The sequence below is a fragment of the Erpetoichthys calabaricus genome, chromosome 4 (assembly GCF_900747795.2).
Source record: "Erpetoichthys calabaricus chromosome 4, fErpCal1.3, whole genome shotgun sequence".
In the NCBI taxonomy this organism is placed as follows: domain Eukaryota; kingdom Metazoa; phylum Chordata; class Cladistia; order Polypteriformes; family Polypteridae; genus Erpetoichthys; species Erpetoichthys calabaricus.
The window spans coordinates 28,430,378-28,457,965 of NC_041397.2; the positions used below are offsets into that span (position 1 = coordinate 28,430,378).

General features: G+C 42.7%; 1 protein-coding gene across 1 annotated transcript in view; it reads right to left on the minus strand.

Annotated features, from left to right (window-relative positions):
* Positions 1–2,164: 2,164 nt before the first annotated feature.
* The window catches only part of LOC114649910 (uncharacterized), a 625,678-nt gene continuing 600,254 nt past the window's right edge, over positions 2,165–27,588 (minus strand). Inside the window, exons 6-43 of the mRNA XM_051926738.1 lie at positions 15,724–15,793; positions 15,522–15,643; positions 15,233–15,434; positions 15,037–15,158; positions 14,570–14,777; positions 14,255–14,376; positions 13,932–14,133; positions 13,736–13,857; positions 12,763–12,952; positions 12,157–12,278; positions 11,882–12,086; positions 11,688–11,809; positions 10,586–10,784; positions 10,389–10,510; positions 10,016–10,220; positions 9,536–9,657; positions 9,217–9,418; positions 9,018–9,139; positions 8,126–8,315; positions 7,516–7,637; positions 7,241–7,445; positions 7,047–7,168; positions 5,968–6,166; positions 5,770–5,891; positions 5,401–5,605; positions 4,943–5,061; positions 4,690–4,870; positions 4,367–4,485; positions 4,196–4,292; positions 3,996–4,118; positions 3,736–3,905; positions 3,564–3,661; positions 3,353–3,480; positions 2,886–3,066; positions 2,673–2,811; positions 2,532–2,604; positions 2,329–2,459; positions 2,165–2,252 (exon numbers count right to left, since the gene is read on the minus strand). Coding sequence (XP_051782698.1) covers positions 2,247–2,252; positions 2,329–2,459; positions 2,532–2,604; positions 2,673–2,811; positions 2,886–3,066; positions 3,353–3,480; positions 3,564–3,661; positions 3,736–3,905; positions 3,996–4,118; positions 4,196–4,292; positions 4,367–4,485; positions 4,690–4,870; positions 4,943–5,061; positions 5,401–5,605; positions 5,770–5,891; positions 5,968–6,166; positions 7,047–7,168; positions 7,241–7,445; positions 7,516–7,637; positions 8,126–8,315; positions 9,018–9,139; positions 9,217–9,418; positions 9,536–9,657; positions 10,016–10,220; positions 10,389–10,510; positions 10,586–10,784; positions 11,688–11,809; positions 11,882–12,086; positions 12,157–12,278; positions 12,763–12,952; positions 13,736–13,857; positions 13,932–14,133; positions 14,255–14,376; positions 14,570–14,777; positions 15,037–15,158; positions 15,233–15,434; positions 15,522–15,643; positions 15,724–15,793 — 5,511 coding nt within the window. The 3' untranslated portion in view covers positions 2,165–2,246. The remainder of the gene's footprint in view (positions 2,253–2,328; positions 2,460–2,531; positions 2,605–2,672; positions 2,812–2,885; positions 3,067–3,352; positions 3,481–3,563; positions 3,662–3,735; positions 3,906–3,995; positions 4,119–4,195; positions 4,293–4,366; positions 4,486–4,689; positions 4,871–4,942; positions 5,062–5,400; positions 5,606–5,769; positions 5,892–5,967; positions 6,167–7,046; positions 7,169–7,240; positions 7,446–7,515; positions 7,638–8,125; positions 8,316–9,017; positions 9,140–9,216; positions 9,419–9,535; positions 9,658–10,015; positions 10,221–10,388; positions 10,511–10,585; positions 10,785–11,687; positions 11,810–11,881; positions 12,087–12,156; positions 12,279–12,762; positions 12,953–13,735; positions 13,858–13,931; positions 14,134–14,254; positions 14,377–14,569; positions 14,778–15,036; positions 15,159–15,232; positions 15,435–15,521; positions 15,644–15,723; positions 15,794–27,588) is intronic.

The following is a 27,588-nucleotide window of genomic DNA, read 5'->3' on the forward strand; positions in this document are numbered from 1 at the left end:
TAGGACTGCGTATTAGAGATCAATTGCCATGCCAAGCTGACATCTTGCGCTGAAACTTAAGCAAAAAAACTAAATTCACTTGCCTGTATCCCCACGATTGTACCAAATGTGGCTCAGACATTTTTCTCTAACCACGTGGATACGGTTTTCCTAGAGTCTGCATGTCTTCCCTCCCAAAAACTTTGTACTTTACTCATCCTGTTCACAACTGCTTCAGACGGATAGCATTTAATTCCCCAACTGTGGGATTTTATCTAGAAAATAGCAGTTATTTTAATTACACAGGTGATCGACTAAGGAAACCTCTCTTCCAGTGGACATCCTTGACAGCAGTTCCCACCAGAGTGGTAAAGCAGCTTTATACCTTTGATCTGCTCATCCAGTTAAGTGTTCACTTGTCCTAGAAAACCCGGTTGTTACAGAAGTTAGACTCCATCTTCTCATTTCATGTTACTTCACTTCAATTACTAAGTCCTTGGCCTTGTCTCAGCTTTACCTTTAAGTAGCATCTTTACCCAACTGAAAGGGCAGGAAGATGCCGGTTATGGGAGTCATTTCTAATGAAATTGCCATCAACATGCAAAATTAGAAAATTCAGATGAATTTACTAGTTGTACATAGATGAATGTATTGTAGTGGTCAGGAACACCAAGGTGTGATACAGTATGGCCTTGGCCAGCATTTTGTGGTTTCATTCAAATACTAAATATAATCTGGGCAAGCACAAGCAGCAGTTGGATATTTAGCGGAGTAGCAGAGCCTATGGCTTGTAATTTCTAGTATCCTAAGCAAGCCTGCCAACAGATCTCCAGCAGTAAAGCTACCAAAAAGGAAGCAGCAACATCTGCAGTTCATAGCAGAGATCGCAAGTATCTCCCAATTTGGAAAAGGTATGATGGCCTAATTCTAAGAGGTACTCCAACAGACAGGATATTTAACTGTCCTCTTAATATATGTACTCAACTTCAAATTTTCCGATTCAAGTACATAATGACTAGAGCAATGGTTAGTGCACTACATTCTACAATTGCTAGCTTTCCCAACTAGACCCTTTCAGTGCAAGTTAATCTGACTAGGTGTTCATGGTAGTTCGTTTTAAAATAAAAAAAAAAAAAAAAAAAAAAAAAAGCGCATACACCGATGAGCCACTACACTAAAACCACTTCCAGGTGAAGTGAATATTATCTTATCACAGTAGCACCCGTCTTAGGGTGGGATTTACAGCTACTATTTGTTTTCATGCAGGACTATATAAAGTCAGTCTGTCCAACTGCTAGTAGCATAGCAAAGGTGGTCAGATTGTCCATTTATATGGCGGTTGCTTCCCTGAGAGGACACATTCATTTTGGAAGGTTGGGATAATACTGTATGCATAGAGATCTTTAGTGTTTGGTGAGAAATTGCCAAGATGCCACCTATGGTAGCAGTGAGGTTGTAGATGTACTTATTGCCCAGCTAGACGAAGCTCTAATGTTCATGCTCAAGGATATTGTAACAAGTTGGCTGCTCCTTGTTTAACTGTTGCCGATTTGTAAATCCGAGTAGCACGAGCAGATTAACCTACTGTCAATAGTGGTCTTTAAACTCCTTCAGCTCTGCTCATATCCAAGTCTAAAAGGTACTTACATTAGCACAAAGCCAGAGCATTACAATCCAGTAGCTAAACTCTAAATGCTAACAAAAGCAGAGCCAGATGGAGATCTGCCCTTGTGAATTTGAGGCCCAAGACCTCCACTAAACTCCTTCCTGCATGGGGTTCAGGTTAAGAACTTGCAAAGCCCACAAGTAACATAGGATGCAATGATTTCCCTTCATCCCCAAGAGGGAGATTGGAACAGATCTACAATATCAAACCGGTTCAAAGCCTTTGATGGTTAGGCTTGCACACATTTCACCCAACCTGCAGAATAGATAGTCCTGGGATGTCCTTTGGGTTCTACCAATGTAGATTCGAGAGAGAGAGGATACAAAAGGGTGTACACCGAGGTCTGTCCCTTAATTTGCCAAAAGTTGAACCGAATGTTGCAAAGTCCCTTGATAGCCAATTGGCACATTTATAGACTGCTAATTAAGCAAGTTTTGCTCTTTACATTGAATGAGCAAGAACATCCACTTTAGGGTTCAAGCACGGACACTAAGATTAAAGAACATGCAGGCCCTCCAGTTTAAGGCATACATTTTATTAAAATTTGGGTACATTTTTATTCAGTCCATTTCACAAGAGATCAGTTAAAAGGAACTCTGGGTCAGTTCTGAAAGAAAGAAAAGGACACCTTACTACTCCATCCTCTGAACAAAAGTCACTCTGAAGAGAGATCTGGCACTTGCCTCTTGGCTGGAAGGTTCCTCTCTCCAGAGGAGGCTTCCATGGTCTGCTATGGCCCTTTTCACATGAAGCTGCCTAGGACAGGGTTTACCAGCACAAAGCCTTCCCCATTCTGACTGAGGAACTGTCATTTCTGAAATGCAGGAGAGAATCCAGTTACACAGCTGCAGCATTTGTGGCCAGACACCAGACAATGGATACCTACGTCTTCCATCAAAGCAGCCTTCAACACACGATTCTTTGTGTGAACAAATCTCGGTTGAGCACATGAAGTAAATCTGCAAAGAAACTACTAGGTTACAGGAGCAGCCACCACACACAGTTTTCTTCCCTATGCTTTCCTCACCTCCTCATCTAGAAGATTCTCTTTGGCATCCATAAACTGGAATGTTGTTACATCAAAGCGTCTGGTATGCTTTGGCACAGGCTGCCAGTTGTGATCCTTCAGATGAAGGCCAGTGCCATAATCCAGGACATTTGGACAGCTGTCAGCAAGATGGTTGCAGCTCTGAATACAACTTGCAGTTGCATCATTAGCCAAGGAAAGTATCCCACTTACCCATTGTACATCAGCACCCAGACGTTCTCTGAAGACCTGGGATATGCAATGCAGTAGTGCACCAACAGCACCAACTCTGGAGTAGGTGGGTTTACCATTTTCACTTCCAGGTGTATCTTGCTTCCCAACAAAAACCTGAGGGGAACCTGGGTGTCCTGAAAGAAGGTGGTGTAGCTGTCATCTGTAAAGATGCATACAGGAGGGGGCTTAGAATGTATGAAGCCTGAGGGGCAACTGTCTCAACCATGTCCATATTATATCAGTTACATTCCAATTAAGAGCAAGATTAGCTTCTGCCAATTCTAGTCTACAACTTTTGCAAAAGTGGACTATTCAGCCGAGAAGATTACCAGATTCACATGGTCAATTGCCCAACTGAAAAGTATTAAAGCAAAATTCTGTATTCTTTAGCCCTTCCACCAACATGTGGTCTTCCCTCTCTGAAAGAACCGAAGGACACCACATACCTTTAGCAATTCTCAGAACTACTCCCAACGCTCCAGAAGAGACAACATCTGATAGAGCAGGACTATTCACCACCATGTAGCCAGTGCTGGCATGTGTCCCTTTTGAATAGCGGCATTCAATTTGGGAGCTGAATTGAAAAGCTTAGTTAGTGCCCAAAACCAAAGTCACTTGGGCCAGAAGACAGGAGAAATAAGTAGCAAAAGGCCTTACTGGTAAGGAGCATGTCTCAGGATTTGGCCATACATTTGACGATTCTTGTACTTTTTCCCAAACACGTCAGCCAAATAGACTGAAGTCTCCCCAATCACCTGTGAACATTTTACTTCACTGAGCACATGGAGAGCCACCAGATCCTTTGAATCAATCCAAAGTCCCTACTTACAAATCTGTGAGTACCACACCCAGTCAGAGGAATCTTGAAGACCGCAAAGTCTAGGGTGCAGATCACAGGTGCACACGAGTGATTAGAAACATACAGGCTGCCAGGGTCCACATCTGGTTTGGAGGATGTTCGATAGACAGCAAACACAAAGTGTCCATCAGCTGTACATGCTGTGGGGGGGGGGGGGGGAGAAAAAAAAAAAAAAAAAAATTTCAGCAGTTCCAGGATTAATACTAATCAATATTTGTTTGGAAACCTACTGTCCAGAGGATAAAAGCAGTGGGATGTCTGGGGATCCACACAGCAACCTTTGGCATGACAAACACTTGGGGCTATGCCAGTTGGACCACACTGGACTTGCTTTTTCCTGGGCAGGTCACACCCTATCAAAGGAAGAGGATATTGTAGCCAATCTATGGATCAAAAAGCCATCCAGGAACTTGTGAAATAAGGGCAATACCCTGATGGAAAACTAGGTCATGAACAGGACACTTCAGCTGCACCTCTCCATGTAGTCCCAAAGTGGTATAGAGGACTGTCAGAACATGGTGGCCATTCTATAAGAAAAGCCAAATGTCAGTATCTAGACCAGCATATTTCCTACTGCTAGTTGTACATCGTAGTTTCTTACTTGGATCTTCACATGGCAAGCCTTGTAATAGGCAGAAAAATGGAGCTTCCCCACACCTGAAGACAGATTGTAGCCACAATGGACGGACTGCTTGATGGCAACAGCATTGTGATGTTCGTCTAACAAAAACAGGATTGGTATTAAATGGTTATAGCCACAAGAGCAACATTTTAGATTTGTGATCACAACTCTCCAAGTCAAATGGTGGTCACTTGAGGGTTGTCCAGACTGTAACCCATCGGCCAAGCATCTCCTTTGACGAATGGAAGTGAAACGATTTGGTTGTTCACTACATACTGCGAGACCCAATACGTACAACCTACCCAGTACTTTCACTTGATCCAAAGGCCCAGCAGGAAGGTCAATACTCATGCAGTCTTCATGACAGGACACCCCAGCTTCAAGAGGAGATGGTGGCTTTCCAATAACTGGGCATTGGACCGTAATCTTCCTTTGCACTCCATTGGTTGGTGTGTAAGCCACTACTAAACTATAGTGGTGGTCCTGGAGCAGCACAAAAACAGTATTAGTCCACTAGCTGTAAGCAGGTTTAATGTCACTTAATTCTAGGCTTACCATAATCTTCACATCACAAGCTTTATAGGGGATCAACAAAGAAATCTTTTCTGCTTTTACTATGTGGTAACCACAGCTCTTTGAGGTCTGGTAAACTGGCACCAGCTTTCCCATTTTATCTATAAAAAAAAAAAAAAATAAAACTTCAATGGTTGAATCTAGTCCAAACACTGGTTTGTAAATGTAACCAATGCAGAGCCATTGCAGGTTCCCACTGAACAGTTTTAACTTGTTTTCAGCCCCTGGACTGAAATTCAGCTCAAAGTGCTTTAATCCAAACTCCTGCACTTTAAGCAGGACCCTCCCAGCATATTGCACAATTGAACAGCACCATTTCATCATGTACCAAATTGTTAGCACGCACACACACTTTCCACAAGTTTGGAACTAATCCATTTGTTACTCTGAAGTGGAAATGGATCTCCAGGAGGGTTCAGTTTGGTATTCCACCAGCTTACCCTTCAACTTGATGTCCTCCATCTTGCCATTGGGCAGCTCTATACTCATGTGGTCAAGATGACACACAACCCTGGGATCAGCAGACACTGGAGGTGAAGGTCTAGGAGGTGTTGGGTGCACATGGATAGCTGGGCATTTCATCTGCACAGCTACTGGAAGGCCAACAGTTGGGTAGTAGTGAAGATTCAGCACAAAGAAGTTCTCCTATAGAAGTAAACAAACCCAATTACAACTGGAAGATTCTCAAACACATTATGCTAAAACCACCCAGCCTACTGAAGTGCTACAGCTACAAAGAACTTGAAGTCAAGTCAGAAAGGGCTTAGCTTGCATTAGTAAAAGTGCTCTACATCCCCAATTAAGGCTACCTCTTTGTGAGCTCCACAGGATGTATACAGAGCAGTCAAGGAGATCTTCCCCATGGATTTTACTACTGTATAGCCACACTCTTTGGGGGCAAAGCTCAGCAACTTCTCATCACCATGTAACCCTGCAAGAAAAGCCAGGTGGTTTCTAGAATGGGAAGGCACCTACCTAGCATCACTCCCTACTTCCACCATACTCACCAAGGATGGTTACTTGTTCTGGGAACTCCACAGGTAGCACTACACTCATGCTTGAGGGATGACAGGACACTAGAGATGGGGAATGAGTGGAAGTGGCAAGAGTTGGCAGTGGAACCCTTGGGACTGGGCATTTCATGGTCAAAGAATGAATCTTCTCCCTTCCCGATTTGTACCGCACCTCAAGTACATAATGGCCATGCTAAAAAAAAAAAAAAAAAAAAAAAATTCCAAAAGACATTTAAGCTCTACCCCATCAAGTGGTGTTAACAGCTCTAGTCAACTTGACAATTCGCCAAGACCCTGCTAGCTGCAGAAAGTGGAGTAAACTTAGTCCAAGATTAGTCTACACCACCATGACTAAAAATAGCCTTGTACTTGGTAAGTGGTATCCTGGCATTCGCCATGCACAAATGCATTGACCAGAGCCTGCATCAGTTTAGTGTTTGAGGGGGTCCAAAGAACCTGTAAAGGGCATTATGACCTTAATATCCTTTCGCGAGATCACCCATAGGCATTTTGGAACTTTAGCCCATTGTCCCAATGTGCTGGCTGCTTAAGATCTTTGTCCCTACTAGGTCAATTTAATGGAACAGAGTTTGAGCCCCAAGAGGCAGAACAGAAGACCATGGTATCCACTCACTTTATGGGTCTTCCGTGACATAGAAACTACAAATCTCCTCTTCCATGCTCCACTCTTAGCTTTAAGCCCACATGGCAGGGATGAACATTGGTTCACAACCTGCAATTACAACATCCTGTACTTCCAACAGGATTTTCCAAAGATACAAGTACTTGCAGGTCATGTGAAATGCTAAAGAGGACTCATTGATCATTTTGTCAATTTTTGGGGTTTGCACACAAATTCACTGTAACAAGGCACAATTCACACTGAACTTATGGTAAAACCATGTTTTACTGCTACCTTGGTCATTTCCTATCCAGCAATGACCCCTGCCAACTTCCACACCCAAGGTGGGAAGCAGGTTCTCACTTTATTGAAAATCATGTCCGACAACTGGCCACAGAAGCATAACTAGGACACTAGTGGAACCTCACTGCTCTGCTTTTAAAATGCGTACCTGAACTGTAACATGACAGGCTTTATAAGGGGCTGTCAAGACCAACATCTCCCCCTTCTCTTCCAAGGCATAACCACAAATTTTGGGAGCCGAGATGACATGTACATCATGCCCACTTCCATCTAGAGAAGCAAAGAAACCATTAGACTTCGTTTAGGGAAGAACAATCACCAACCTTGCAGTCTTCAACTCACCAACAACGTAGACATCATTTGGAGACTCCACTGGCAAGACCACAGCCATGCTTGAAGTCATGCACGCTATGTGAGAAGGCCTCCTTGTGCTGGTTGGAGGAGTTGTGGTTTTGAGGGGATCCCCACCAACTGGGCAGCTCAGGGTCACAGTCATTGCATTCCCAATAGCCGGTTTGTAACTCAGGTGCAGGATATAGTGGTGATTCTAACACATAATAGTACATTGAGCAGCCAACTTATTTAGAGCCCTTTCAAATATTCCAAGCTTTACTCACCTCAACTTTGATACCACATGCTCTGTAGGAGGCAGAGAAAGTGATGCTTCCTTTTCCTTTGACCAACTTGTAGCCACAATGTTTTGGAGCTTTGGATATGACAATTACTTGCCCCAATTGATCTAAGGAAAGATCCACACAGGCACTGTAAACCAACGAATCTCAACCTAAGAGTGCAGCTACCTCTTAATAGAGCAGATTAGATTGGAAGACACGTCTGCATGTAGACATCCACTACAAATGGCTGAATGTTCAAGAGACTAAAGCTGCTACTGTGAGCAATTGCCTTTTCTAGTGGGAGATACTGAACCAAAACTAAGTTTTGACTTAATTTCCTGTAGAATATTGCATTGGTGTAGACAATTTCAGAAATTAACCCCTTGACTTGAGAATCTCCCTTGCAAATTAGGGAGAAATTGGGATTTTCTGCAAAAACCTCCAGTTCCTGCAAGTTTAGTGAATGCTACTCAGTCCAAGGTTTCAGCAGCAAATCCCAGTTTACCAGAGTGAAGAAAGTGAAAGCTTGCCAACCATTTCTATTCCATTCGCATGCGACGCTGGGAGAGTAGATCAGTTGAATCCAAGTTTGGATTATCCCATCAAAACTCACCAATAATTCTAAGCTCATCCAATGATCCATAAGGCAAAACTACAGTCATGCCAGAAGCTGTACAAGTAGGATGAGGATGGACAGGCATTGTAGGGAGGACTGTAGAAGTCTGCTGTACGGGGCATTTCATATGGACTCTCCGATCCCCTGTAGCACTCCGGTAGATGACAGTCAAAGTGTAATGGTTATCCTAGGTTTAAAGAAATCATACCTTCAGGTTCCACACATTCTCTACCCTGCTGCTTCAACTTACAGGCAGTATTTCATCAACCATTATAGCTGCCAAGTGGGAGTCTCTGATGCCACCTTAGAAATCTTACCAGTTGTCCAAGCATCTTCAGGGAATGCTGATCAGGTTATTTTGAAATCACACAGGGAAACATTAAGGCAAATGTAGCCAAATAAAAAACCACCACCACACAAAGTTCGAGAGCCACTGGCAGTATTCAGCCAATGTCACATTAGGCAACTTTTGTCCTAAATCATGTCAGATTTGCCAACTGCAGTCGTTGGTCAAATTGGACTTCATATGACCAAGAAAAGTGATGCACAAGGAAACTTCTTGGACAATCGTGTAGATTGTAAATAGCTTCAGAGGCCACTAAGCAGCTGCCAACACCACCTCTGGGTAGCCATGTACTTGAAGCCAGTTTTCAGCTACTGTGGACTACTCCACTACCAATGTGGGGGTGTGAGAAAGGTAGTGAAATTAACCCTCCACTGAACACATTTTCAAACCTCCATTCTGAAGAGCATTTTGCACTTCATCCTTGCTCAAGTTAAGCCATGTACATCCTCATTTACACTCTCCCATATATGGATTTATTCCACGATTAAATGGCTTTGCTGACCACTAGGCCTTTTCCATTTAGGCATATCACCACCATTTTACCTGTATTCTGATGTCACAGGCTTTATATCCAGCAGTAAGAAGTAGATGCCCGCCTGCCTTCAGCAAAGAATATCCACAGTCTCTGGGAAGCTCCACGACTGGCACCATCCTATTGGATTTATCTGCAAAGCAACCATCTTATCTGACACCATACTAAAAAGAAACCCACGGCAGTGCAGTGCACCAACCAAAAACTTACCTATTAGTTTTATTTGATTAAATGATCCACCAGGTAGCATCAGTCTCATGCCAGAGATTTCACAGGTGGTACTGTACAGCACTGGTGGTCTGCTGGTGGCAGGCGAGGATGTGGGCACAGCATGTATGGGGCATTTCATGGTTACTCTTTTTTGTACACCATTCTCTGGTGTGTACAAGACAACAAGGACATAACTGGAATGCTACAAGGAGAGAACAGTCTTTACCCTTGTGGAAGGGACTGCAAAAAGGACCAAGCAACTTCTATTAAACCTTGGTTTTTTGCATCTAAAACAATGATCTCCCATCCTACGGCTTACCTCAGTATGCACATGACAGCTCCTATAGCCTGCTGTGAAGACAATACTTTTGCTCCTCTTCACCAAGTGGTACTGGCATTCTTTGGGAGCATGCAGGACCACCAGTAGGTGGTGAGCTTTGTCTAAGCACACCAGAATGAAAAAACAAGGGAACTAATTAGACACCTTCAAAATGGCACTGCCAGCAGTAACTCAAGGAGGCAAGCGGCACCCCCGATTTAGGGCTACTGCAGATTTCTGCGTTTTGACTTTTCCGGATCCAACAACTGGACTGTTTCAGGTCCTAATGCAATGCATTTAAAAATTACTTCATTCAGCTAAGCCCCCCCATATGCACATTGTGTGTGTGGGGGGGGTTATTTTTTTTGGTACCAAGACAATTAGCCAAATATTCACAAGATTAAGCCAAGCCATTCATTACTTGAAACCAACCTGGGCAACCCTTTGTAGTTCAGTCTGGTGTTCCAATTGCTTACTCACCCATCAACTTGATGTCCTCCAGTTTCCCATTTGGCAGCTCTACACTCATGCTATCAAGATGACACAGAACCCTGGGATCAGCAGTCACTGTAGGTGAAGGTCTAGGAGATGTTGGGTGCACATGGATAGCTGGACATTTCATCTGCACAGCTACTGGATGGCCAACAGTTGGGTAGTAGCGAAGGTTCAGCACAAAGAAATTCTCCTAGAGAAGAGAAACTTACTTTTGGAGAATGTTTGTTGTTCCAGGTGTATTATGCCACAAACCCCTTCCCCACTGAAGTCCTACTGAATACAAAAGACTTGACCAAGTCATATGACCAAGGGCTTAGAGGTTGCATTAAGAATGCTCTACATAACCAGTTAAGCCTACCACTTTGTGAACTCCACAGGATATATACAGAACAGTCAAGGAGATCTTCCCCATGGATTTTACTACTGTATAGCCACACTCTTTGGGGGCAAAACTCAGCCTCTTCTCCTCACCATGCAGCCCTGCAGTTAAAGCCAGAGGTTTCTAGAATGTGAAGGCACCAACCTGGCACCCCTCCCAACTTCCACCATACTCACCAAGGATGGTTACTTGTTCTGGGAACTCCACAGGTAGCACAACACTCATGCTTGAGGGATGACAGGACACTAGAGATGGGGAATGGGTGGAAGTGGCAAGAGTAGGAGGTGGTATCCTTGGGACTGGGCATTTCATGGTCACAGAATGAGTCTTGTCCCTTCCAGATTTGTACCGCACCTCAAGTACATAATGAGCATGCTAAAAAGAAAGATTCCAAAACCCATTTAAGTTCTACCCTATCAAGTGGGTAGAACAGCTGGTTTATCTGAATATATAACCCTGTGAACTGCAGAAAGCTCTTCGCAAACTTACTGTCCAAGACTAGTCTACAACATCTTGAATGGCCATGATACTATTGAAGTGCAAGGATTTGACCAGGCGCAATTAGGAAAATGAACAGTAAGCAAACTCCTGGACTCTTCTGGTCAAGGTTAAGCAAGGTGTCTGCTAAGGGGTGTTCTGAACCCCTGGAAAACCCATTTATGGGGTCTCTCATAATGGGTGCTGGGGTTTGAACAGTCTGTCCCTATTAGATGGCTTACTGTAACTACAATCCTATGAAGTAGCCTGCACCTCAGGATAGTGGGAAGGAGTTCCCATGATGCAGAAATTATGACCATGGCATCCACTCACTGCATAGGTGTTCTGCCACAGGGCAACTGCAGATGTGCCCTCTGTATTTGTATCTTGAAGCCCTATTAAGCAGATCTGGAAGGTGGCAAGTTGGTTCACAGCCTGCAATTACTTAAGCCATCACAATCCTTCCTGAAGTGCGTCCAAAGATGCAAGCACTTCCCTGTGCTTTATTAGTGAATTTGTGAACCCCCCCCCCCCCCCAAAAAAAAAATTGACAAGATGAACGAGCCATTTCTAGCATTTTCACAATTCCCACCAAATTGTACACCATTAAAACGCATGGTCTTGGCATAAGTTCTATAGTGCTGGCTGCTGCCTTGGTCACGTCCTACCCAGCAATGATACCTGCAAACCTCAACATCCACAGTGGGAAGCAGTCTCTCTTCCACGGCCAATTGTCAGACATGATCAATAATTGGGACACAAGTGGAACCTCACTGCTGTTCATAGCTTTTAAACACGTACCTGAACTGTAACATGACAGGCTTTATAAAGGGCCGTCAAGACCAACATTTCCCCCTTCTCTTCCAAGGCATAACCACAGGTTTTGGGAGCGGAGATGACATGTACATCATGCCCACTTCCATCTAGAGAAGCAAAGAAACCATTAGACTTCGTTTAGGGAAGAACAATCACCAACCTTGCAGTCTTCAACTCACCAACAACATAGACAGCATTTGGAGACTCCACTGGTAAGACCACAGCCATGCTTGAAGTCATGCACTCCATGTGAGAAGGCCTCCTTGTGCTGGTTGCAGGAGTTGTGGTTTTGAGGGGATCCCCACCAACTGGGCAGCTCAGGGTCACAGTCATTGCATTCCCAATAGCTGGTTTGTAACTCAGGTGCAGGATATAGTGGTGATTCTAACACATAATAGCATGTTGAGTAGACCGTTCCTGTAGAGTGCTTTCAAATACTCAAAGCTTTACTCACCTGAACCTTGATACCACATGCTCTGTAAGAGGCAGAGAAAGTGATGGTTCCTTTTCCTTTGACCAACTTGTAGCCACAATGTTTGGGAGCCTTGGATACAGCAGTTTCTTGTCCCAATTGATCTAAGAAAAGATCCACAGCCATTGTAAACCAACTGTAGTTTCAGCCATGTGTCTACCAATCTAACCTGCTCTGGTAAGAGGTAACTGGACATACCCAGTGTTAGATGTGCCAAGGATGCCGGATCACAACAGTACTAAGCTTTACTCATTGATCAAACTCCAAGAAACACTGAAAGCAAGAGTACTTTACATATTTTGTATACCACTGGGACCTTTGACAGGAAGTGTCAGAATACGACTTGGGAATCTTCCTTCCAAATTCCTCACTTATTGGGAGGGTCTGTCAGAGTTTGGGTTATGCAAGTTTAGTGAATGCTATCCAGTCCAATTCAGTTTTGCCTCCATTACTAATAAAGTTTCAGCAGTAAACCAATTTACCATAACAGAAAAACTACAATACTAATAGTTGGGCAAGCCTTTCACAATCTAATCTGGGAGAGTAGATCAGTTGAATTCCAGACTGGATTGTTCCATCAAAACTCACCAATAATTTTGACCTGATCCAACGATCCAGAAGGCAAAACTACAGTCATGCCAGAAGCTGTACAAGTAGGATGAGGATGGACAGGCATTGTAGGGAGGACTGTAGAAGCCAGCTGTACAGGGCATTTCATATGCACTCTCCGATCCCCTGTAGCACTCCGGTAGATGACAGTCAAAGTGTAGTGGTTATCCTAGATTTAAAAAACCATACCTTCAGGTTCCATACATTCACCCTGCTGCTTCAACTTACAGGAAGTTAATTCCACTTGGCAGCTATAATGGTTGAAGTTCAGTCTTCGATGCCATCTCTACACTTCCCCACCCCAGCTGTCCAGGCAAGGGGCATTGAGGGAAAGCCGATCAGTTTATACCTTTCCCCCCAAAAAAAAAAAAAAAAAAAAAAAACCACACACACACAAGAAACCATTACAAGGCTATTGCATCACATAAGCAGAACCACTTTTAGGCCAGTGATGCTTTAGGACAAAAAAAGTTGCATTATGCAAAAGTAGCCAAGTTCTAAAGATGCCCGTCAGATTTGGGCATCAAGATCAATGACGGATTACTTTTTACGATTGCCAGCAGCACTTCAAGAGGATTCATTGAGGAAAGATCATCCTGTGTAGTTTTTAAAGCTATAACACTCCTCACCAAGCAACTGCCAATACAGCTTCTGGGTAGCCACATGCCAGAAGCCCGTTTCATTCAACTAGTGTTGCCTGCTCAGCAACATTGTGGGTTTGGGGGTAAGGAAGAGAAAAAAAAATAAAATGAACCCCTTAACTGAACACATTTCCAATGTAATTGGAAATTTCAATGCAGACACTTAAAACCAAAGCTGAAGTGCAAGTGCCCCAAGTTAAATACATTTAAGCCAAGAGGTTTCAGCCCTGCCATATGTGGCTTTATTCTACCTTTAATGGCTTCATTGACCACTAGGCCTTTTCCATTTAGGCTTACCACCACCATTTTACCTGTATTCTGATGTCACAGGCTTTATATCCAGCAGTAAGAAGTAGATGCCCGCCTGCCTTCAGCAAAGAATATCCACAGTCTCTGGGAAGCTCCATGACTGGCACCATCCTATTGGATTTATCTGCAAGGCAACCATCTTGTCTCACACCATACTAAAAAAAGAAACTCACTACAGTAGTGCACCAACCAACCTACCTATTAGTTTTATTTGATTAAATGATCCACCAGGTAGCATCAGAGTCATGCCAGAGGCTTCACAGCTGGTACTGTATAGCACTGGTGGTCTGCTTGTGGCAGGGGAGGATGTGGGCACAGCATGTATGGGGCATTTCATGGTTACCCTCTCTTGTCCACCATTCTCAGGTGTGTAGAGGACAACAAGCACATAATTGGAACTCTACAAGGAGACAACAGGCCTAACCTCAGAGGAAATTACTGCAGCAAGTGCCATGCAAATTCTATTAAACCCAAGGTTATTAATTTGGAATAGTACAAGTCATCTGTCCAACTCTGCTTACCTCAGAATGCACATGACAACTCCTATAACCAGCAGTGAAGACAATAGTCTTGCCCCTCTTCTCTAAGTGGTACTGGCATTCTTTGGGAGCATTCATGACCACTACAGGATAGTGAGCTTCATCTAAGGGGGTGGTTGGAGAGAAAAGATAAACTAAAACTTCCCTCTTCCCATTAGCTCCCTACAAGAGGGCACGATCTACAAAAGGTAGAAAAGTCAACATCTACAAAAGGTCACTGGGGGTGGGGGAAAAAGTTCTGTGGCAGGGTTGATCAATGTACTTAAGCCATTACTTGGTGGTCAGTGATGTACTCACCTAGTACTTTAACCTCATCCATCAAGTGACTAGGAAGCTCTATGGACATGCTGGATGCTCTGCAGGCTAAGTGAGGTGGCCTGGGCGTAGAGGGCTTTATAGCTGTAGAGAGTGGTATTGGTAGGTATCTCCTGGGACACCTCATGTTCACCACTATCTGGGGACCAGGGGTGGGCTTGTAGAGGACAGTCAGTGTGTAGTAATGATTCTAGGAAGAAAAATTGATCCACTGCATGAGCCTATGCCGATGGTGGGACAACAAATGTTAGGACTACCACACAAGAAAATTCAGCATCTCCTTTGAACAGAAGCACCCCAAGGATCAATAGACATGGGAAATATTGCCTAGTAGGTAAAGTTTGCTTTATTGGCAATTTGCAGAAGACACTGTCTCCAATAGTGAAGCTGGCTATGGACCCCTTGTACAAGGCCACATTAGACTGAAATTGACAAAGCTCCAATCTTACCACAGTCTGGACATGGCATGCCTGATAAGGGGATTCAAAGAGGATCCCATGAGGTTTCTTCATCAAGTGGTAGCCACAGCTTTTGGGAGCTGTGTGGACCAATACTTCATGATGGAAGTTATCTGTTCAAACAAGCTCAAATTAGTCATTGACTAGAGTCTGTCAAAGATGTGCAAGCAATTCAGTGCCATCTTACCTAGAACCTTGACCTGATCTAGGGAGCCTGGAGGTAACAGAACACTCATGCTGGAGGCTTTGCAAAGAGGACTAGGCTTCCTTGGTGATGTGGCTACAGGTGCAGTCGTGGTATCCCAGTGAGAGCTGGGGCATTTCATGTGGACTAATACTGGCAGTCCAGAACTTGCCTTATATACCACAGTTAGGATGTAATGATTACCCTGCAATACAACCCATTAAGACAACCTGCTCAAATCTAGGGATTCAAAAAAAAACAAAATTCCCACAAGCCATCATTAATCACTGACCTCCATTCGGACATGACACGATTTATAGCTTGCACTAAACACTAGATCATAGCCGCTCCTCAGTAAGTGATAGTGACATTTTTTAGCCAGCTGTTGTACTCCCACCTCCCGATTGTAATGGTCTACAAAGGAAACCCAAGCACTTCAGATGCCAAGTCCCACATTACAACCTCTACATGTAGCATCACCCACCTGTACTCACCCTTCACTTTGACCTGGTCTGGAGTGGCACCAGGCAGTAGCACATCCATAGTGGACACATGGCAAGATACCTTTGGATCAGAAACTGGTGGCACAGTGAAATGTGGGGCAGGAACTTGTTCCCCATGGTATATTGGGCACCTCATGTCCAATACCTCTTCCTTGTGGTCTAATGCAGTATATCGCAGAGTCAGGACATGGTAGTTCCCCTGTCATGAAGAAACTCTGCAATTGACTTGGTTTGCCCAAGTGGTTTGACCAGAGCCCCAGCCACAATGTCCCAGCCTCACGTGTGGTCTAAAATTCTACTTCTAGAAATCATGTGGACACTTCATGCTCAGGATTTGACATTAACAAGACCAGGTTGGTTGTCATTTAGAAATCTGCAAGATCATAACTAAATACCTTCATGAAGATCAAGCCAGAGATTATAATTCCATTTCTGTTCTTGGTATATCCTTAAAGTCAAACAATGCTTGCCACACTGACCAGTTGTTCACTATTAACTATTCTGTACCTATTGGGGCAATGCTGAATGTCTGTCTTAAAACTGTACCTTAAGCCCCTTGTCCAGACAACACAATTCCTCCCCACCCCAATACTCACCTGTTTCTTCACATAGCAGCCTTTGTATGGAACAGTAAAGAAAATCCTTCCAAATGCATCTTTCAAAAACTCATACTGGCATCTCTTAGCAATGCTGTGCACAGGGACCCAGTGGAGGTGGTCTGTTGGGAATTTTGACAGTCCAGTTAATCATTCCTTGTTTACAATGCAACTCAACACAAGGATTTTACCTCCCAGCTTTCAAGGGGAGATGACATTCATCCAACTCTGAAGAGATCTGTAGCCTTGTCCAGATACACACGGACTCACTTGCTGCAGGACTTTATCCAATGCTAGTCAATGAACATCTCAAGAGGTTCGAGACATCTGACATATCAAGCCACTACAGCAAGTCATTTACATCATGAAGCATCTGCCCTCATTTTTCCATAAGCTGGCATAATATTTCAGGACTTACCATCTTTACAAATTTAATGCATCTGCTTAAGGCAAAATGAAGTGAAGGTCCAACTCATCTTGGACTAGAGGACCTAATAAGCACCAAGAAATCTGGGATTCTTCTCACTTACTGGGTGGGTAGGGGGTTAAGACCAATTTAATCTTTCATGGTGGTTAAGTGGGCTAGGTTAATCTTTAAGGATAAGGCAAACCCTTTTAAACGAAAGTACATACCCTCAAAATCAGTTTTAAAATTTCCTTTGTCAACCTTCAAATGCTCAATCATTAACCACCAACTTTTAAGGCAATTTATCTCAGTCTCACTCAAAAGGGAAGCTGTCCACAATTAGCCATTATCTGCTGGTATCAGGTGGAATAGTTTGTGCCACAAACACACCAAGAGGGCTGGTCAGAGCCTCACCTTTCACTTTCAGGTCATCAAGAGACCCTGAGGGGAGCCCAACAGTCATGCTGGTGTCACTGCAGTGCACAGCTGGTGGAAGGCCAACAGTAGCAACACTGACTGGACAAGCAAGGGAGACCTTCTCATTTTGCCAGGAAAGAGTCAGGACATAACAGCCATGCTGCAGCCAAAGAAGAAAAGTTACAATACAACTCCTGAATGGAGGCAGCAAGTAGCAGCTCAAATAAAGAAGTCTCACCATTTTCTGCACATTGCAGCCATCATTGTAGGTTGTAAAAATGAATGACCCACTTCTCTTTTCCACTTTGTACTTACATTGGTGAGCAAGTCTTGTTACAAGCACAAGGGAAGAGTTTACTGCAAGAAAGATTTATTCCTCATTATTTTTACCCCATAGTGCATGAACCGACTTGTTGCACACAGAGGCTCTACACTTACCGCTCACTTTCAGATCTGCACTAGACCCAAAAAACTGGGCGGACATCGACCCCTCACCACAAGTGCTTTCATAAGGTGACTGAACTTCTTTACTACAAGCATTGCCAGAATACATTAAAGTCTTGTATTGGTAAGCCTGCTCCCCTTCAGAGGCCCCCAGTCCCCAACTCCAAGCACCACTGTGTTCACCATCATGGTCCTCCCTACTCTCGTGCAGTTCAAAATCAGCTCCCTCTGAAACAACAACATTCAACACAGGAACAGCAGCAACACCCTTTTGATTGTAATTAATGGCTTTCAGATTGTGGTTTACCAGACCAATATTCAGGTCATCCCGTTTAAATGGTACATCTACCTCTTCCACATCTAGTACTTCAAAATCCTGATACAATGGATCACCTGAACTACCTTCATCATCACCCTTAAATGCCTGACTTGTAACTACCTCAGCATAAGGCAATACAGGAGAAATGAAAGAATCATTCTCCTCCAAGGCCAAGTCATTTTCAGAGCTTAAATTTCCTACTGTTGGTGGTTTGTTAAACATCTGGAAAGATGATCCTAACCCATCTCCAGTTATAAAATTAATTCCAGAGAGCCATAATAATAAAAACAAAGGCAGCACTGCCTGCCCTTTCAGCAACATCATGAACACTAATCTCAAAGAGAAACCAAAAGCTTTCAGAAACACACAGGCCTCATGAAAGAAAATTACAACATTATCAACTTCAGCCAAAAGCTTCATTCACAGGACCAGCCGCTTATCTATTTATAAGGAGACACCTGTGAGCCGCCTGATGTGAGATTGTCCTTAATGACACCAAATTAGGGTTCTTTGACGGTGCCTCGTTTAAAAGCCTCCACACAGATCATTTAAAATTAAAATGACTCGCCATATTTAAGATCTAGTTTAGCAATTGTGTGATTCAATTAACAAGGGTGGAGCTTTCAATAACACTCTTCAGCCTTTTTAATATTTAAAATGAAGATCACGACTTTGTGCCTAAATTATGTGCAAATTAAAGAAAGAATTTTAATTCAAACTTCCATTTGATCCATTTTCAAGATCTGCTCTTATTAAGACAAGTCAGTATGGTACTTTTCAGTCCTTCATTACAAATATGACTTCTCATCCTCAAACAGGACAATTCCTAATGTTTCTTCCATGAAGCTAAACCTAACTTTCAATATTAAATCAAAAGTCTTGTTGATGCAACATTTTGTTCCAATGGCCAACTGTGACAAAGGCAGCATGGTGACTCAGTGGTTAGAACTACAGCCTCAAGTATCTCAGCCTCCTGTATCCAAACGCTGTGTCCATGTTGAGTTTTCATGAGTTTCTGCTCCTGTTACTCTGCTCATCTTCTCACAGGTGTGTGTATCTCTTTGGTTTATTGACTCCAAATATGTCTGTCTGTGGGCCTTGTAATGAACTTATGCCCATCTACGTTTGGCTACTGCATTTCAGCTGACATCGTTGGCCCAGGCTTTTGGCACCTCAGAAATTTAAAATTGATTATTAGATTGAGGTTTACTGTTGCAAGCCTGAAAGCATAATAATTTAGGACCGTGAGGCATGTCATAGAATTAATGTCCACTGAAAAAGTAAATATCATTAATATTTTGCTCTTAACTGTTGATTTCTCATTTTTCTCTTTACTTCACTGCTGCCTGGATTGATTCTTTATATTATTTAACATTACCATTCATCCCCTGATCAATAAACTTGAAAACGAAGGCCAGGATACCCTTCTGGGTTCCACCGCAATTACCACATTGGCTTTTGCAGACAATCTGGTTGTCGTCAGCAGTAGTTGGAGTGGAATGAAGAGGAACCTGAGCATACTTAAAGACTTTTGTAGAGGTTCAGGCCTCAGAATTCAGTCTACTAAATGTAAAGGCTTTATCTTCATGTGGAAGAATAGGAAGATCATGGTCAAGAAGTTGAATTAATGGAAAATTGAATGGGCCCAAGATCAAGAAGGTTTCCACCAACGCCCTAATGACCTACTTGGGTATCAAAATAGAACCCAGAATTTATGGTGTGCCCTGTCTCTTGGGAATCTGTGATGTTCAGTCTTAGCCTCACTTAGGGAGCCAAGATGGTTGAAGGTAATGGGAGAGAGAAGGGAAAGAGGGCAAGTTACTATCACTGTATTGCTTTTGTTCACAGAGCTGAAAGTGTCAATTTATATGCTAGCTTGCTCTTGGCAAACACGGCAACATACACTTAAAATTAGAGTTAAAGCTGAAATCTGAAATAACTCGCTGCTTTTACCTAAGATCATAAAATGTGTCCTATCACTCATAAGCCGAATATGTCTGATCAATCACTGAAGTTTATGAGCCAGAAAGTCAAGGGTCTCAACCATGATGTAAAGAGAAAAAACAAGTATTCTCCCATTGTATAGACTTAAAAGGCCAAGATAGTGCTTTTTTAGGAACTTCGCCTAACAAGTAACACCCAATCTCTGTAAAAGAGACTGGATTAGCCCAATATTTCATTTTTGTTATAATAACAACAATATTTATTTATATAGCACATTTTCATACAAATGATGTAGCTCAAAGTGATTTACATAATAAAAAAGACAAAATAAATAAAAAATAAGGAACACTAATTAACATAGACTAAAAGTAAGGTCTGATGGCCAGGGAAAGACAGAAAAAACAAAAAAAAACTCCAGACGGCTGGAGAAACAAAATTAAAATTTACAGGGGTTACGAGGCCACGAGACCATCCAGCCCCCTCTAGGCATTCTACCTAACATCAATGACCTCAATCAGTCCTCATTGTATTCAGGATTAACATGGCAGAATTTGATGATGATGGTCATGTGGACTTCTGGCCTTTAATCCATCAATGTAGGGACATCACGGTGCTTTGATCAGGTGGTGGTGGTGCTGATCGCCACCACAGAAAACCGGAAAAAGAACAGTAGAGAAAGTAGGGGTTAGTACGGATTACAGAGCCACCATGTATGATAATGATAATTAAATGCATATACAGAGTATCAAGATTAAACTTAGATGAAGCTATGAGAAGGCCATGTTAAAGTGATATTGTTTTCAGCAGTGTTTTAAAGTGCTCCACTGAATTAGCCTGGAGAATTTCTATCAGTAAGCTATTCCAGATTTTAGGTGCCTAACAGCAGAAGGCCGCCTCACCACTTCTTTTAAGTTTAGCTCTTGGAATTCTAAGCAGACACTCATTTGAAGATCTACAGTTACAATTTGGAGTGTAAGGTGAAAGACATTCTGAAATATAAGATGAAGCGAGATTATTTAAGGTTTTGTAAACCACAAGCAGTATTTTAAAGTTAATTCTAAACGACACAGTTAACCAATGTAGTGACATCAAAACTGGGGTGATGTGCTCGGATTTTTTTTTCCTAGTTAAGATTCTAGCAGCTGCATTCTGCACTTGCTGCAATCGATTGATGTCGTGAACTAATTTCTCAGGATCTTGCAATGTTATAAGAGGTCTAATTTTTGCTCTACGGTAATCCCTCGCTATATCGCGCTTCGCCTTTCGCGACTTCACTCCATCGCGGATTTTATATGTAAGCATATTTAAATATATATTGCGGATTTTTCGCTGCTTCGCGGGTTTCTGAGGACAATGGGTCTTTTAATTTCTGGTACACGCTTCCTCAGTTGGTTTGCCCAGTTGATTTCATACAAGGGACGCTATTGGCAGATGGCTGAGAAGCTACCCAGCTTACTTTTCTCTGTCACTTGCGCTGACTTTTTCTGATCCTGACGTAGGGGGATTGAGCAGGGGGGCTGTTCGCACACCTAGACGATACGGACGCTCGTCTAAAAATGCTGAAAGATTATCTTCACGTTGCTATCTTTTGTGCAGCTGCTTCCTGAAACGACATGCTGCACGGTGCTTCGCATACTTAAAAGCACGAAGGGCACGTATTGATTTTTTTATCTGTCTCTCTCTCTCTCTTCCTGCTCCTGACGGAGGGGGTGTGAGCTGCCGCCTTCAACAGCTTTGTGCCGCGATACTTCGCATACTTAAAAGCCAAACAGCCCTATTGATTTGTTTGCTCCTTTGAAGAGGAAGATATGTTTGCATTCTTTTAATTGTGAGACTGAACTGTCATCTCTGTCTTGTCATGGAGCACAGTTTAAACTTTTGAAAAAGAGACAAATGTTTGTTTGCAGTGTTTGAATAACGTTCCTGTCTCTCTACAACCTCCTGTGTTTCTGCGCAAATCTGTGACCCAAGCATGACAATGTAAAAATAACCATATAAACATATGGTTTCTACTTCACGGATTTTCCTATTTCGCGGGTGGCTCTGGAACGCAACCCCCGCGATGGAGGAGGGATTACTGTATTTCTTAAGTGAAAAAAATGCTGTCCTAGTAATCTGATTAATTTGTGATTTAAAATTCAGGTCAGAGTTAGTAGTAACCCCGAAGTTCTTTACCTCCATCTTGATTTTCAATCCTAATGCATCAAGTTTATTTCTAATAACCTCATTTTATCCATATTTGCCAATCAATAAAATTTCTGTTTCCTCCTTATTTATTTTGAGAAAATTGCTACTCATCTATTCAGAAACACAAGTAAGACATTGTGTCAGTGAATCAAGAGAGTCTGGGTCGTCAGGCACTATTGATAAATACAGTTGTGTGTCATCAGCATAGCTGTGGTAGCTCATGTTATGCCCCGAGATAATCTGACCTAACGGAAGCATGTAAATCGAAAAGAGCAGCGGACCCAGGATAGGGCCTTGTGGAACACCATATAGAATATCAGGGCTCTTTGAAGTATAATTAGCACAACTAACAAAGGATTTTCTACCTGCCAGGTAGAGCAGAGGTATGGGAATTGTAGTCCATAAAATATTCCCACTTGATACTTTACTTTATACTTTTCAGATGACTGATTTTTAGCTGATAGGCCTTAAGCTTCAATGTTCTGTCAAGCTGATCAGTGTATTCTGGTAAATCTGAAAGGCAAGGCCAGATGCTCAATTTTGGTGTAGGATAAAGAAGAATTTATTATATTCATCAGTTGATTATCAGTTTTTCTTTTGGCAATGGCAGTAATTAAATAATTTGCTAAGGTCTTCCATTTAATTGTATTTAGTTTTCCCTGTAGCAGGAGGTCTCTAGCAGTTAGACTTAGGTTAATGTAATGGCAGGACTCTCATTACGAAACAGAGTAATAGATTTATTGATAAACACCATGAGTATAGAAAGATGATACTGCATACATATTGACATAGAAGACAGACGAACATACAAGACAAAAGAGGCTGGCTGTTTACTGGCTCTTTGGAGTTCTGATTTATCTTGGCACAGATTAACTGTTTTACGATACCAAGTCTTTAATGAAGGTGACAGAGGTTGTGTGGAGTTGTATGGGTGAAGTGGAGGCGTTTTCTTACATTATTGCTACATATTTTTGTTCCTGACTCCCACAACCCACCACCATTTGGTCAACAGTGATGCTGCCTTTCTCAGTTTGCTGTTCAGCTCTTTGCAGACCCACTGCAACTTCCAAAGGAAAAGCATTACTCTTTCTGGCACAGAGGCGTAGGTTCTGAAGGTCCCTTCTTGAAGTAATGCTTCTTCTCAATCTTGGACAGGACTCCGTCACAGGCACAGACCTTGATTCAGTTGAGCTGGATCACCCTCGGGGAAACGCGCCACATGGCCGTAGTGCCGTAACTGACGCTCCCTCACAATGCAGGTAATGTGCCTCATTCGGGACTCCATGAGCAACCGCTGATTCAACACAAAATCGAACCAACGGTACCCAACGATTTTCCAGAGAGACACAGTACCAAAGGAGTCCAGTCTTCGTCTCAGGTCACTGGATAGCATCCATGTCTCACAACCATATAGCAAGACAGGAAGCACCAGGACTCTAAAGACTTGGACCTTCATCAATTTTTAAAGATTACGGGAGTGCCACACACCCCTTTCCATGACCCCCCATGCTCTCCCAATCCGTCTACTGACATGAATGTCACTGCCGAGGTAAGTAAACCTCTCAACAAGGTTGACACTCTCTCCTCAGACAGACACCCTGCTGATGGCTGTGCCCAAGAGGTCATTAAAGGCCTGGATTTTGGTTTTTATCCAGGACACTCGCAACCCCAGACACTCAGACTCCTCGCTCAGTCTCTCGAGTACCCCAATCAGAGCCTCCATTGACTTCGCAAAGATCACAGCATCGTCAACAAAGTCAAAATCTGTGAACCTTTCTTCACCAATAGATGCCCCACAGTCACTTGACCCACGACCTTGCCCAACACCCAGTCCATACAAGCATTGAAAAGAGTAGGAGAAAAAAAACACCCCTGACGAACCCCAGAATCAACTGGGAAAAACGTAGAAGTCCTGCCTGCACTCTGCATAGCACTCACAGTTCCAGTGTACATGCCGGCCATGATATCCAGCAACCTCGAGGGGATCCCATGAATCCTCAGGATGTCCCACAGGGCAGCACGATCTACTGAGTCAAACGCTTTGCGAAAATTGACAAAGGCTGCAAAGAAACTCTGCCGATATTCGCGTTTGCACTCCATGAGAACCCTCAGTGCCAGGATGTGGTCGATGGTAGACTACTTAGACTACTTCTTGACTCCGCTGCATCTAATTCTCCATCTTGGGCTACCGCTGATCTCAGGAAGAAGAAAGATTATCCATCCATCCATTTTCCAACCCGCTGAATCCGAACACAGGGTCACGGGGGTCTGCTGGAGCCAATCTCAGCCAACACAGGGCACAAGGCAGGAATCAATCCTGGGCAGGGTGCCAACCCACCGCAGAGAAGAAAGATTATGTGAGGTTTAATGATTCAGAAGTTAGCTTGCAGGTTCGGATTCAGCGGGCTAAAAAATGGATGGATGGATGGAGTGTGATTGATGAAAAGAGTGGATAATTTTTCATATCTATTTATCTTCAACTATCCATCTTCCAAAGCCCTTCTCCATTCTTGCATCTTTCTCTCCACTTGTTCTTTTCCTGTGTTACACAACACAATGTCATCAGCAAAACGCCTGCACCGCGGAGATTGGTCTTTTATCCCAAAACTCAATACACCCATGACCTGATCATATGCAAAACATATCACAAAATACTGTGTCACACACGTGCGCATGGGAGGCAGCTAAAGGGCTTGAGTGAGGGCAATTCTGAATCAGACCAGGATGTGGCAGAGTGCACTGACTCTTTTTCTCCCTTTCCTGTAGACCATTCACGGGATGATTCCACCTGGCCCTCTTGACGTCACTTCCTGGACAGAGCCTATGGAAGGAGACCTTGCCAGCTCCATCCCCTGTGATGTCACGTCCGGGCTTGAACCTATGGCTGAAGACCTTCATGAGTCCGACCCCTTTGATCTTACTTCCTGTCTTCCCCTTTAAAAGCCTCCACCTTTTCCCTATTCCCTCAGTTCTGTGCACATCAGTGCTGTTTACATTTTCACGACTTTGCAGCCAGGATACCAAATACACAGGTGGCTGCCCCAAACCTTGCTATGACTCAGAGGAGCTCATATTTGTACATTTGTTCGCTTTATCTTCTACAGCTGCACAGTGGAGTCCATCCTGGTATGGCACTTTCTCAGCTCAAGTTCATTAAGCACGGCAGAGGATAGTGAAGGTTAGAAAAGTATCATGGTTAAGCACAACCCAAAAGAAGATATAAACATGACCCTCAGATAAAACCTGTAATCCAGTGAGGCAATAACAATGTTTTAAAAAAATACTCTGCTGCTGTGCTGTTTGATGAGATCCCGTTTCTGTCGGGGCTCGTATTTAAACTTTGTGTGCGCTCGCTGATCAAGCGGATGAGAAGAAAACATAAGTGGGGAGATCAGGGTTCATACCTTCATGTGGCCTGTGTTTTCACCGGAGTTCAGTGAAATTCTTATCTGCATGTGCTAATCTCACAGGTTCTTTATATATATAAACCCCGTTATTCTTGGGTCAATGATATGAACTTCATTAGTTTAATGCAATTATTTTTACAAAATTCCACATTTTGGTAAGAATTTCACTGAAGTTACTTGCTCATCACTAATAATAGGATTAAAGAAGCCCAGGCCCATGTGGACCCCTGGGTTCGCAGTCTATGACATAGTGACGCTATGTACTAGTGACACCGAGCAGCAGAATAATGCCAACATGAATATACAAAGAAGATGAAATAACAATTTCAAAAGATGTTTTTTTTTTATTAAATAAACAGAAAGTTTCCAAGAGACTGTACAATATTTTATTACATTTACAATATTAGTAAAACTGCCTCAAAAATTCACATATAAATTACAAAATATAGTACATGATGTAAGCCAGAATGGCTCTGTTGGCTGGATTCTTTCACAAGAATATTCTATACTCGCCTGTTTAAACATTCAAGATTTACCTTTCGTCAAAAATGAAAAGTCACCAAAAACCGCAGTGCAGAACGGGCACAACGGAGTCTGTAACAACACTTAAAATACAAAATATGACCAAATGTACAGATTTGAACACGTAACCAAATGTATATCTTTGAAATGCATAAGCCATGTTAACAAACGGAAAGCAGAAGTGACATCACTAAGGAGAAGATACGTAATGCATCTGGAAAAGATCAAACCCGAAAAAGTAGCGGCCAATCAGAACACTTACTGATGCATTGTTGTTTTCCCCATTTAATCAATTATCATTCTTGATCAACTCACAGAGGGCATTATAACATTAAAGTCATGGGGTCTTTTCATCAGATTAGCCGACCCAGAACTGAGTCAGCTGTAGAATGGCCAATGGGGTGAGGCGGGTGGTTGGCTGAGGTCTCCAGGACTCTGAAGAAAAGGAATTAGGCTTAGGGACTCCGTCTGAATTGCCCTTTTTTTTTCCTACAAAGTTTGCTTTGGAGTTTTTTTTCCTTCTTTGTCTTCAAGTCTGGGGGGCTGTCAAAAAACAGGGTCTATTAAAGCCCATTGAGGCATTCCTTGAGTGATTTTGGACAATACAAGAAACAAATTGTTGTTGCTGCTGTAGAATGAAGCAGACTGCATAAGAACAACCAACAACAAATTGTGAATGTTACTTGTCCATCAATTGTCTAAACTTGTGCAAGCCGATTATGGGATCACGGTGGGTCAGAGTCTATCCCACCCAAAGCAATGGACACAATGTATGAGCCAAGCTAGACAATCACAACACAAACTCAACTAACTGTCTTTGGGATGTGAAAGTTAAAAGAAAAGAAACAAGATGGAGAGACATGTACATTCGATAAGGGAAAAACATGCAAACTGCACACTGAATGTAACGAAATGAGCAGGTCTGGAGCTGTGAGACAGCAGTGCTAACTACTGTGTCGCCATTTGTGTGGGATAGTAAATATGGACTAAGTGGGTTTAATAAAGTCGATGTGCACTGTGATCCCCTACGGTGGAACCTTTACCAGTTTGTATTAAGAAGCCGTGGCAGCAAACTACAGTGTTACCTTAATTGGTGACACACCAAACTTTTGGCACAAATTTAATGTATCCCTTAATTATACTAACTATACAGCAGCATTTTTAGTAACACTTTAGTTTAGGTTCTACCTATAATTCATCAGTAACATTTTAGTTTTTACGTAACACCTTGTAAGATCTTAATAAACACTTCCTTACTGATGATTTGTAAATGTGATGAAGACCTAAAGTGTTTATTCATCTCTGCAATGTGACCTACTAACAAAACTTCACTCTTGTGTGGTCACTGGGGGCTTATCTGAGACACATGTCTCTTGATATTACGTTTAGTATAAGACCTGTGAATCCTTCATATTAGCGAGTCGTTTTACCATCATGTCAATATGTCACACAGCACAGAGATGAATAAACAAAATTACTGATGTGTTATAAAGAGCAAAAGACGCCTTTGTTAAGGTCTTGTTACCCAAGAGTAAATGAGTATGACATGCATTTTGCAGTACGTAAACTGTTACCAATGAATCACATACTGTTATTTAACAAAGTTAACAACAG